The sequence below is a fragment of the Crocuta crocuta genome, unplaced genomic scaffold (assembly GCF_008692635.1).
Source record: "Crocuta crocuta isolate KB4526 unplaced genomic scaffold, BGI_CrCroc_1.0 scaffold13, whole genome shotgun sequence".
In the NCBI taxonomy this organism is placed as follows: Eukaryota; Metazoa; Chordata; class Mammalia; order Carnivora; family Hyaenidae; genus Crocuta; species Crocuta crocuta.
The window spans coordinates 7236592-7248422 of record NW_027530007.1 but is presented as its reverse complement, the minus strand read 5'-3'; the positions used below and the strand labels follow the sequence as shown (position 1 = coordinate 7248422).

The window sequence follows — 11831 nt, the reverse complement described above, 5'->3', positions numbered from 1 at the left end:
GCGGCACGTGCATTTCCCGCTGGGAACTCCAGTCAAAAGAAAGAGAAAGAGAGGCGTGTACCCGCCAGCACGCAGGAACCACTCCGGCGATGGGCGGGCACCAGCAGGGAGGGCGCTGGACCACGTAGGGCCTGGGGGGCGCGATGGGGCCTGAGCTCCCGGCAGCCTCCTGTNAGATCAACTTGTGGGGCCTGGAGCAGAGGCGTCTCCCAGGAAAGGCTCCTGGAACAGCTCCAGCGCAGCAAGGGGGTGAGCTGGGGGCCGGGGCGAGGCTGGGGGCACCCGCCTGAACTTCACGCAGCCAGCTGCTCGAGGCCAGTCTCAGGGGCCACAGCCTGTCCCTCCACAGCCGTGCGGCCCCTCCCTTTCCAATGCTGCCCACCAGCACCACCACCCAGCACCTCTGTGAAGGCCGCCGTCAGCACAGACCGGGGGACCAGAGAGACTGCGGAGGGGGTCCCAGCCCCAGGCCCCTTGCAGGGGAGCCCGCGGCAGGGAGCGGGCAGTGGGCACCCAGCCAGCCCGGCCCACCCTGGACCAGCCCCCGGGACACCTTNGGGGAAGTGGGGGGGGGGCTGGGGGGCGGCAGGCTCCCAGAAGACCCCTCCCCCTCCTAGCACCAGCAAGCAGCAGCTGGGGGCTGCACCCTGGTCAGATTCGTCTGGAAGCATATTACAACACTTCCCACATCTGTTTCCACTTCCTGACCCCGAGAGGCTTCTCGGAGCAGCTGCCTCACTCCCTGAGCGGCGAGCGGCGCCCGGACAAGTGAGTATGTGCCGGGAGGGCCCCCCGGGGCTGGCAGCCCGCCCTGCCACATAGCAGCGAGGCAGGCGGGGAGGGGCCCCCTCTGGCTCTCCAGGCTGAAAGAAGAGGTACCCAGCCCCCCCTGGATCATCACGCGGCCTCCCAGACACAGCAGCCCTGGGCCCTTGGCCCCCGCGTCCAGGGCCAGCCCGGAGAGGGGCAGGGAGGGTGGGGAGTGAGCACTGTCTGCCCAACACCAGACACGCCTCCAGCCCCTCCACGCCCACCTTGGCGGGCGCCTGGCGCTGCCTCCTCTCCCTAGTAGCCCTCCAGGCTCGCAGGGACTGCAGGCCTGTGGCCGGGCACTCCCTCAAGCCTACTTCCCACAGGACAAAGGACCTGCTGAGGAAGTGAGGGTCAGGGCCCTGCTTCTCGGCTACCTCTCCCTGCCCCACCCACCCCGCCCCTCTGCCAGGGCCCAATCCCCTATGCTTTCCAAGGCTGGGGCGGGGGGCCTGGGCCCGCGCACCCCAGCTCCCCCGCCCTCACCAGGCCTCCCCTGACCCCCAGCAAGCACCCAAGTTGCCCCTGAGGTTGGTCCCCACCACTGCAGCCTGTGCAGGTAGGGCCCTCCACAGTACAGGGGCCCAGGGGCTCCTCCCCGAGCGGACAGAGGCACCCCGGGAACATGGCCTCAGTGTCCCAGGGCCACAGAGGACTGGAGTCACAGCGTCCAGCCTCAGCAGGGGGAAGGGTCCTCAGGGAGCCTCCTTTCCCTCGTGCGCGTGGACAGTCCCCAGGAGCTGCCCCCCCAGCAGGACGGAGCCACTGGGCAGACAGGCCCCAGAGAGTCTCTTAGTCCCGAGGTGCAGGGACCCCTGCCCTGTCCCGGTGGGTGCGCCCCGGAGGAGGGTGGCCAGCTGCTCCCGGAGCCGCAGGGCGCTCACCCAGGCAGGTCCTGCCGTCCGCGTGGAGCCGGAACCCGGGCTTGCACTCACAGACGTAGGAGCCTGGCGTGTTCACACAGCTGTGCTGGCAGCCGCCATTGTGCACCTGGCACTCATCCACATCTGCGCGGGGACAGGAGACCAAGGCTCATCGCCAGCACCCACCTGGGGCCAGGGCCCCCCTGGAGGACACGGAGCCCGTCCAGGTGCCAGGGCCCAGACCCCAGACCCCCTCTCAGGAGGCCGTGCCCGCGGCGAGCCCGAGCCCGAGCCTGTGCTCCAGGGAGCAGAGCGGGGAGACGACAGGGCCTGTCCCTCACACCTGGCCGGCCGGCTCGGGAGGAAGAGCCAGAATTAGCGGAGCGCTGGGGGTCAGACAAAACACGGGGAGCAGTGGTCTGGCCCACGCGGTGGCTGCAGAGGGTACTGGATGGGGGCGGGGGGGACCAGCTCCTAATGCCTTTCAGGACTGGACTTGGAGCACACCCATTTCCAAAGTCCAACTCCAGAAATACTCGGGACAGTGCCAGCCAATGCCAGCTGTTCCTCTGGGGCCCATGAGCCCCAAAGGGAAAAACCAGTAACTCATGAGATGCCCTTGCCCAGGTTTTGGGGAGCAAAAAGCCCAAGGGAGGGGAATTGGACAGTGTCCCCCCAAATTCACATCCATCCGAGCCTCCGAATGTGACCCTATCTACAAATAAGACACAGGTGTAATTAGGGATCCAGATAAGACCATATTGGATGAGGGGGGCCCTGAATCCTGCAACCGGGGTCCTCACAAGAGAAGCAGGGCTTGGAGTGATGGGGGCCACAAGCTGGGGACCATCGGGAGCTGTGAGAGGCTGGAGGACACGCCATGGACAGCAAGCTTCAGAGGGAGTGCGGACCTGCCGAGACCTGGATGCTGGACTCCCGCCCCCAGAGCAGGGAGAGAATCAACGTCTACTGTCGTATCTGCTTTGGTCCCAGGAAGCTAAGGCAGGTGGTGTCTGCCTGGGGTCCCCCGGGGGCTCCCCGTGCCAGGGGGACAGGACACCACCAGCAGCATCCTCAGGACAGGACCCAGTGGGGGTCCCGGGCACTCTGCTGCTGCGACACCTCCCATCTGAGACCACCGACCACCAGGGCAGGGACGGAACCTGCCGTCCGGAAGTGGGTGGGGCCTCATTCTGCAGGAATGCAGGGGTGTGGAGAAGGTTGGGGCTGCCCTCCCTTCTCACCCCTCTCTCCAGGCTTCCCTCCACCAAGCTGGGCTTGAGGGGAGGCTGGGCAGCGAAGGAGGGGTCAGAGCAGGCTGCTGAGACACTTGTGTGCGAGGCTAAGGCCGGGAAGGACACAACTGCCCGGGACACACGGAGACCCAGGCGAGAGGCCACTGCAGACATGACGCGTCCCCAGCACGCCTGGCACAGGGACGGGAGCCCACGCCTGGGCCTCGGACCAGGCCACACTTTTCCGACGCAGCCTCACCAGCTAAGCGGCCACAAAAGCAAGGAGACAGACACACGGACACTTTGCTCAAGCATCTACAAGCCACGACACCAACCTCCAGCTCCCGTGAAAATGCCCACCTTCTGTGCTCTGATCCTAAAATGCCAGCCACGTGAGCCCACTGCTGAAGGGTGCCCAAGGCAGCACACGGGGCGAGGCCCCTCCTGGCCCCCCAGAGCCTGCCCACCAGGTTCTGCAAACCCCCACCGGTCTTCGCTCAGAACATGCCAGCACTCCAGAAACGACACAGACGCCAGCCGTGGAGGCCAGGGCCTCTGCCTGGGACTCCCAAGGCCTCCATTCACTCCACACGCACAAGCTGAGACACCCCGGGGCCCTGCCAAGCCCCGAGGCTGCCTGAGAGAAGACAGCAGACCCAAAGAGGCAGAGCGGAGCCAGGGCGAGTGGAGGGAAGCTGGAAGGCAGAGGCCAATGGCTCCCAGCAGAGCCCCCAAAGAGGGTGGGGGACAGAGGCACCCAGGACACCGCTGAGGGAGGGCTGGCTGGGTGGGGAGGAGAGGGCATGGAAGGGCAGGCCCACAGCCATCGGACAGGGCAGGGCGGGCAGCACCCACCCAAGGGGGCTCAGAGAGGAGACACAGGAGACCCCGTCCGCCCCTTCTGAGCGCAGATCCCTGTCTTTGCGAGTCCCTGAAAGGTCAGTGCCTGCAGAGGGCACACAGTGGGCGCTCAGTGAAGCTTTGAGGAAGGTGCACCACGTGTGTGCCATCTGAGGGCTGGGGGGGGGGCAGCAGCCTCGGTGTCCTGAGCAGCCTTGCCAAGCAGGCAGGCAGGTGCCATTCCGGCAGGCTGCCGCGCCCCTGACCCCCCGACGTGGCCCCGCAGGCAGGTGTGGGTGAGCAGGAGGGACGCAGGAAGCCTCTCTCGGCCGGCAGCTCTGCATTCACGCTCACTCACGCCAGACCCTCAGCTGGGGGACAGGCTGGCTCGGGTGGCACTATGCCCCTGAGCCACTCGGACACCTGGCTGGGGGGTGAGCCCACCCTGAGGACCGCGACCTCCAGCAGCTCCCGGGAGGTCGGGAGAGCCCGGGTCAGCATCGGCCTCTCAGGCCCGCTCAGCAGCCCTGTGGGAAGGACAGGCTGGGAAGACCCACATGGGGGACGCAGGGGCAGGGGGCGGCCGTCAGCCAGCAGGGCCCCTCCCCCTGGATGGGGCCTCCCTCCCCGCTGCACCCCCTGCCCACGTGACCACTGCCCCTCTGGCCCCCTGCTGCCTACAAGGAAACATTCAGACCCCACCCCAAGGGACAGAAATCCTGCTCTTCACTAAGATGCCTGCAGGCCCACATCTGCCGAGCGGTCTCCCGCGGCGGCCTTCTCGGGAGGGGCTGGCACGCCGACCACACCCCTAGCTCGCCCCTGGCCCCTGGAGCCCCACTGCCGGAGGATCTGCAACCTGCCGCGGGAGACCCAGCGGTGCAAGGATGCTCAGCCACCACCTCCAGCACCACCGTGTCCTGTGGGCCTGTGCGGGTATCTGGACACAGCTGGAAGTTCAAGGCTGAAGGATCGAGGCCTCCCCCTTCACTCTCTGGGCAAGGGAAGGCTGCTCAAGGGCGGTGGGGCCCCTTTACAGGATCCTTAGCTGACCCTGCCTGCCCCGCTCCTGAGGCAGCCACGTGGGGGGAGAGCAGAGCCGTTCTCAGCTGCTCCAACCACCAGGAGCTTCTGACCCAGTGACCGTGGCTGTGGCCATGGCTGTGACCTGAGAGCCACAGCTCAATGGTCTTTAAGGAGAGTGTGGTCAGCCCTCCAAAGGTCCACATCCTCATCCCTGGAGCCTTGCCCAGCAAAAGGGACTTTGCATGTGGCCTTAAGTTGAGACAGTGAGGTGGCCAACGATCCTGGAGTATCCGAGGGGCCCTTGAAGGAGGGGTCAGGAGGGTCAGAGAGAGAGAGACACGGGAAGAGGCCCGGCCTCTGGCTGTGTTGACAGAGGCGGGGCTGCAGCCAGGGAGGCGGGGCCTCTAGCCACCGCGAGGACAAGGAACCAGCCCACTTCAGGCTTCTAACCCCCAGAGCTGTAGGGTAATAGACGCGCATGTTTTAAGCCCCTCAGGTTGGGGGGATTTGTTACAGCAGCCACAGGGGTTGAACGCAGCACACATAATGGTTCCCTCTGCGGTCTTTTCTGGAACTATGGGGCGTGGAGGCTCAGACCACCGAGCCGGAAATCCAGGTTTCCAAACGTGCACTCTGGCCAGCCCGGCCTCCCGACTCCGGCAGCAGGGTGCTCTCCGCCGTGCTCCCCGGGCCCTGTCCTGCAGGCCTGCCCTCTGGGGCCAAGTGGCCTTCACGTAGTGATTCCTGCCGCGGGACCAATGCCCTGAGCACCCCCAGCAGCAGGGCCCCCACTGAGCACTGACACCAAAGGCCCTGGAACTACAGAAAGAACAGGCGGCACAGAAGGGGGCCTGGGTCCTCCCCGGGGCTGCCAGGGGGCACGAAGGCCCCGCATCTCCCGTGCTGCCTCTCAGGGGCGATACCCAGCCGGGCGCAGCCCCCTGCCCCCCCCAGCCCGAGCCCTGCTGCCACTGGTCTGGTGCAGCTCACGCCCGCGTTGGAGGCGGGGGGTGGGGGCAGGTCCAGAGCCGGCTGCGTGAGGAAGAGCCGGGCCAGGGGCCTCCGGTGTGGTCCCCAGGCGCTGGTGCTGCCCTCCGCTGAGGTGTGTGGCTGGAGACTCGAGGAGCCTGGTGACACATCACTGTGCTGAGGCCCGGCTGGCTCACGACGCGGCTGGGAGCCCATCCCGCACAGCAGCTCACGCCAGGGTCGATAAGCTGCCCTCGCAGAAACCACCCAGAGAAGCCCCTTCTGAAGCCTCGCCCGTGCTCACAGGAAAATCAGCCCCCGGGACGCCGCCAGGAAGTTCTGCTCCGATGGTTACCAAGTTCAGAGTCCTGCTGTCCCCCCAAACACGTCAGAAGGTCCTCACGCCTGTCAGCCACAGGCCTGGATCCTCTCCCCTCTGCAAGTCGGGGCAGGCCTGGGAGGGGTCCCCAAAGCCCAGCCCCACACAGCCCCAGGCCTCCGGATGCCCACAGCCTCACAGTGCTTAATGCCACCACCACTTCAGTGACAGCACCAGCCTGGCCTTGACTGAGCCACTGAGTGGGAGGGCTGCCTCCCCGAGGAGGGACCCAGATGAAGACCCGATGACCCGGATGGCCGAGTGACAAAGCCAGGGGAGGTGCGAGACGGCCACCATCAAGGGGGGGACAGCTCAGTGCTCCGTGTGTCCTCTGGCACGGAGAGCAGCAGAGATGGCCCGGGGACAGCTGAGCAGGGGCAGATCTCCAAGAAGATGGGGTGCCCTGCACAGAGCCACACTCGGGGGCCGGGAAGGCCTGGAGGAGAGAGCCCCCCGCCCTGCCGTGACCCCGGTGATGACTCGCTGCTCCCCACCACGCATTCCTGAGGACTACACGGGCTCCCGGCTCCAGGGAGCTCCTGCAGGGAGGCTGGCCCTGCGTGGGTACCAGCCCCCAAGTGCAGGGAGAGGCAGGATGGACCCAGGACCCGGCTGTATCTGCCGGGGGCCTCACAGCTCGCCCGCAGCCCACGGAGCCGACCACACTCCCAAGCCTTGAGCAAAGGTGACAGAACGAAAGGACAGCACCTGCCACGTCCACACACGACCCCCAAGGCGCCCAGGCCCCGGGGACCCTGGAAGCCGAGACTTTGCTTCGGGACCCCAGAGGACTCCCTCGTGAGCCTGCCTTCCTGCCTGACCCCAGAGCTGCCAGTGCCAGGGAAATGCACGCCGTGTGCCACAGGCGAATGCAAGGGGCGGCTTCTCTTCCCTCTGCTCTAGGCCGCTCTGCTGTGGGCGCCCCCGCAGCCAGACCCAGGGGACACACGGAATGTCTGATGACTCAGGGCGCAGGGGCCCCGTCCCAGAGGAAGCGGCCGCCAGCGGCACCGCCGCCGCCTGCTCCCTCCAGCCTCGGCGCCAGCCTCGGAGAGAGGAGCGGAGCAGGGCACCGCCTCCCTCCCGCCGCCCCCTTCCCGCGCAGAGTCGCCCGGCGCCCACCTGGCCTCCGGTCCCCGGCGCTCCCGGAGTAGCCGGCCTGGCCCAGGTGGCACGGGACGCAGCCNCCCGCGTCCCCAGCGCCCCGCCCGCCGCCCCGCGCGTTCCCGCGCGCGCGCCCTCGCACTCGGACACAGGCACACGGGGAGGCGCGCAGACAGACCTCAGGCCAAGATGCAGAGACACGTGCACAAACAGACCCACGTGTGCAAATATGCACGCGACACACACGGGACCCTGCACAGACGTGTCCAGTCACAGGCAAACCCAGACCCACACGCACAGACACACACGTGTGTTTCCAACACCAACACCGGAAAGAAACCGAAGCAGAGAAGGAGGCCACCCTGGAAATGCCACTTGGGGCTTTGAGAAGGCAGCTTGGGGGGGCTGGGTTCTGTTGAGGGTGAGGAGGGCGGGGAGCTAACCCCCCCAGGAGGAAATCCCAAGGGGCAGAGGCGCCTGCAGCCCCCGAGCCCTGCGCCCTGAACTACCATGTCCTCCAGTGGACTGCGGCTGGCACCCGGAGGGAGCTCGGGGACCCCTGTGTCCACAGCAGATGGGAGAGGGCCACAGGGAGAAGGGACTCCCGGGCAAGGACAGCAAGCCCCGGACACCAGGCTACAGAAGCCCCGGAGGCAAGTCCAAATCCAGACCCCGCTTTGCTCAAGAACACAGCCTGAGGCTCCAGCTCTGCCCGAAGCACCGCACGGCCTCTGTGCGTCAGAGGGATCTACGCGCGCTGGGCCTACAGCCCCCTGCTGGCCCCGATGTCTCACCCCTGGTGCCCTGCCTAGGCCGACCTCCAGCTCCCTGTCCACGACTGGGGCACAGGCCCTGCCCCACAGTGGGCGGGGTCCTCGCGCTGCGGGAGAGAGGCACCATCTCACCCTGCCCGGTCCTGTCTGCAGCGCGGAGGCCGGCCCATCCCCTTGGGCCCCTGCCTGCGGGGCGCCCTGCAGTGAACAGGCCTGCCTGGGGCCCGCCTGTCTGCCCCGGCCTCCCTCTGAACAGCACACCAGCCTGCAAACTCCCGGCTCTCACCCCGGAGCCTCCGGAAGTCTCGCCGATGGGCACACCGCAGATTGCTGTGCGGACGGGGCCTTCCCCGTGGGCCGGCGGTCCGTTACTGCAACGTAAACCTCATTCTCCACCAGCGTGCGCGGCGCTAACAGAAACCCCAGGGTCCCACACAGCCAGCAGCCAGGATGCGGGGGACGAGAGGCCGTGGAGACAGCTCTGTCTCACAGAGAGACACCGGAAGGAACCTCAGACTCACAGGTCACCCTCGCCAACGGGCCACAGGGCCTGGGGCTCGCCGTGAGCACCCTTCTGGGGTGGAGGCCCCTCGAAGCATCACTAACTCCCACGCACGACCAGGGCCACGGGAGGAGGAGCCAAGGATAGGAAGGGAGGCACAGGCCTCTGTGTCCCCTGCAGCCCAAGTCCAGCCCACCCGGGAAAGGGCTCTGCCTTGTCCTGTGTCATGGGGGGCGGGGGGGGGTGGCACAAGCTGCCGTGGCTACTTAGTACGTGAACTGTAGCTTGTCCTGAATGGAGACACACACGGGGGGTTAAACACACCACTTTCTTGGCATGCAAAAGAGGTGAAGGCGCTCCTTCATTGTTTTCTTTTTTTTTTTTTAATGTTTTTTATTTATTTCTGAGAGGGACAGACAGCATGAACAGGGGCGGGTCAGAGAAAGATGGAGACACAGAACCCAAAACAGGCTCCAGGCTCTGAGCCAGCTGTCAGCACAGAGCCCGACACGGGGCTCGAACCCACGAACTATGAGATCATGACCTGAGCTGAAGTCAGACGCTTAACCGACTGAGCCATCCAGGCGCCTCTCATTGTTTTCATATTAATTACACATTAAAATGATCCTATCTGGATGTGTGGCATTAAATAAGATACATCGTCAATATTAGTGGCACCTATTTCCTCACGTTTTCAGTGCTGCTTCCAGAAAACTTGAGCTACACATGAGGCTCTCAGTGTGGCTCGGGCTACCTCTGCGGGGCAGCGCTGGCCTCCCTGAGCTCCGCCCCCAGCTCTGCTACTAAGGGGCACGAGCCCCTCTGTGCCCATTTCCTTGTCTGTAACGAGGGATGATAATCACAGAGCCGCTAGGCTGATGGGGAAAATGCCCCACGAGGAGTCCCTGGGAGTCCGCAAAGGTTGGTGGCCAGGCCCTCCCCCAGGCCGAGCAGCAAGACCCACAGAAGTGTCTGGACTGGGTCTCTGAGGGGCGGTATCCTGGGACCCGGCCAGTTCCCTGAAACGTGGCAGATGCAGCCAGGTAGCCCACGGCATCCTGGGACCCAGCCAGGCCAGCCAGAGGTGAGCCCAGGGACCCAAGGACTGTCCCTATCTCTTTTTATTTATTTTTTTAACGTTATTTATTTTTGAGAGAGAGAGACAAAGCGTGGGCAGAGAGAGGGAGACACAGACTCTGAAGCAGGCTCCAGGCTCTGAGCTGTCAGCACAGAGCCCGACGCGGGGCTTGAACCCACGAACCGCGAGATCATGCCCTAAGCTGAATCAGATGCTTAACTGAACCATGCGCGTACCCCAGGACTGTCCCTATCTCACAAGAACCACCTCCCCAGTGCTCCCAGCACCCCCTCCTGACCCCAGGACCCCCAGCTAGGGACCACCACTCGGGCATCTCTTCCCACCGCGGGGCTGTCACCACCCTTCCGTACCCACCTGGACCCCACTGCACATTCCAGCCGGGGCGGGGGGGGCACTTACTCCCACACCTCTGCAGGTGAGGAGAGGCTGCGGCTGGCCTCTGTCCCACAGGCAGGGCAGGGGCTGGGAGGGGCAGAGCGCAGTCTGCAAGCAGCAGATGGGGGTGCAGGCCCACGGACGAGTCCCAGGACCCCACTGGGCCCACCTCCTCATTTGGGCGACAGGCCAGACACAGTTCTGAGGAGCAGCAAATAAGGGTTACGGTGAGGTCCCCAGAGCCAGGGACAGCTCATGGGATGGGAAGGGCTCTGGTGGCACCTCCCTGAAGGACTGGGGGGCTGCGGATGGCGCTGGGCTTCCATCCCCACCAGGCCAGGCATGGGGACTCGGCCATGACCACGCGGGCCAACAGCCCACCCAGGAAAGAACAGCACCGGCTGTCCAGACAGTGCCCACAGCCGCCCCGCTGCCCCCCCTCCCCCTCTCGGTGCCGCCAGGCGCATCCAGGCCCATGGCTGTGGGGTCTGGAAGCTGTTTGGGAAATGCTTTCTCGATGCGGAAATGCGGGCTGGGCGTCTCTGCCCGGCGGAATGTCTGTGTGTCAGCAGAAGGAGCCGGTCCCCCCCACCCGCCGGGCCGGCTCCAGCTTTCCTCTCCCGGCTGGGCGGCCGCTGGGCTCCTTTGCCAGGGCCCAGGCTGGGGCAAGGGCCCCGTGCTGCCCCACAAATGCCACACTGCCCCCCTCAGTGCCCCAGATCCCAGACAGCAGGGCTTTGGGGAGAAGTGCCATGTTCCTGGGTCGGCTGGGGCCAGCAGGAGGCAGAACGCAGCCGAGCTTGCCCCACTGTGGTGCCTCTCCCTTGGTACTCCAGGACACCTCCTCCCTGAAGCCCTCCCTGAGGCCTCTGGAGGCCCCACTCTGCTCTGCCTTGCAGTTCAGGGACCTGACCACATGCTGCCAGTATGAGGAGGGAGAGAGGGTGTCCCCCCAGCCCCGGCCTGTGCCGGCTGCCTTAGCTTCTGGAGGCAGAGTGGGCGCTGGTGAAATTCGGCCGAGCCGGGGAGCATGAGATGCCAGCAGGCGTTGGGAGGCTGCCTCACAGCCCCCCTTCCTGGGGGTCAAGACATGGGTGAGCAGGCCCTCCAGCAGAGCCCAAGGGGGCCAAGCATCAAGCACCCTGTGTGGCCCCTGGGAGGGAGGGAGCCCACGGTCTGGGCCCTCCCCATCTGGCTGGGGGCCAGGCATTCCTGGGTCCCAGCCTCTCAGGAGGAGCTAACGGCTCTGCAGGCAGGGGGGTGTGGAGGAGAGCGGCACACAGAGAAGTCCCAGAAACCACTGCCGGGATCCCAGGCTGCCTGGGCTTGGAGGGTGAGGTCACCAGGCACAGCGGGCTCCAAAACCAGGCAGTAGGTGCTGACCACCCCCAGGTAGCTGTGGCCCTGGGCACTGAGCGGGGGCCGAGGCCAGGCCAGGCCCACTCACGGGCAGGCAGGGGGATCCGGGGTCCTCCAGGCCCAGCCAGCACCTCCGCTCACTCCCCTCCCCCTCCCACTGAAGTCCCTTCTGGGTGGGAGCAACGGACAGAAGTGTCAGAGTTAGAGCCATAGGGGCCCTGGGGCTCACTCTGTGTCCACCTGTCTAGGCCCCGGGGGAAAGCTTCTTTGAGGGTGCAGGATGAAGGGGGGAGGGGAGCATGGGGGGTTGAGAGGCAGAAAAGTGGGGGAGGGTGGACTGGAAGGTGGAGACCGGTTACCGGAGAGCAGGGTGGGTGCCACCCGGGGGCCTGGGGGCACAGGGACTGAAGGTGACGGGCCAGCGGTCAGACAGCCCCTGACAGCCCCCCCCTGCAGGCGAGAGGGGCCAGGAAGGAGTCAGAAGCCAGCTTCTCTCT

General features: G+C 65.9%; 1 protein-coding gene across 1 annotated transcript in view; it reads right to left on the bottom strand.

Annotated features, from left to right (window-relative positions):
* The window catches only part of MEGF6 (multiple EGF like domains 6), a 78560-nt gene that overhangs the window by 22154 nt on the left and 44575 nt on the right, over positions 1-11831 (bottom strand). The window contains 1 exon segment of the mRNA XM_077763994.1: positions 1695-1817. Coding sequence (XP_077620120.1) covers positions 1695-1817 — 123 coding nt within the window.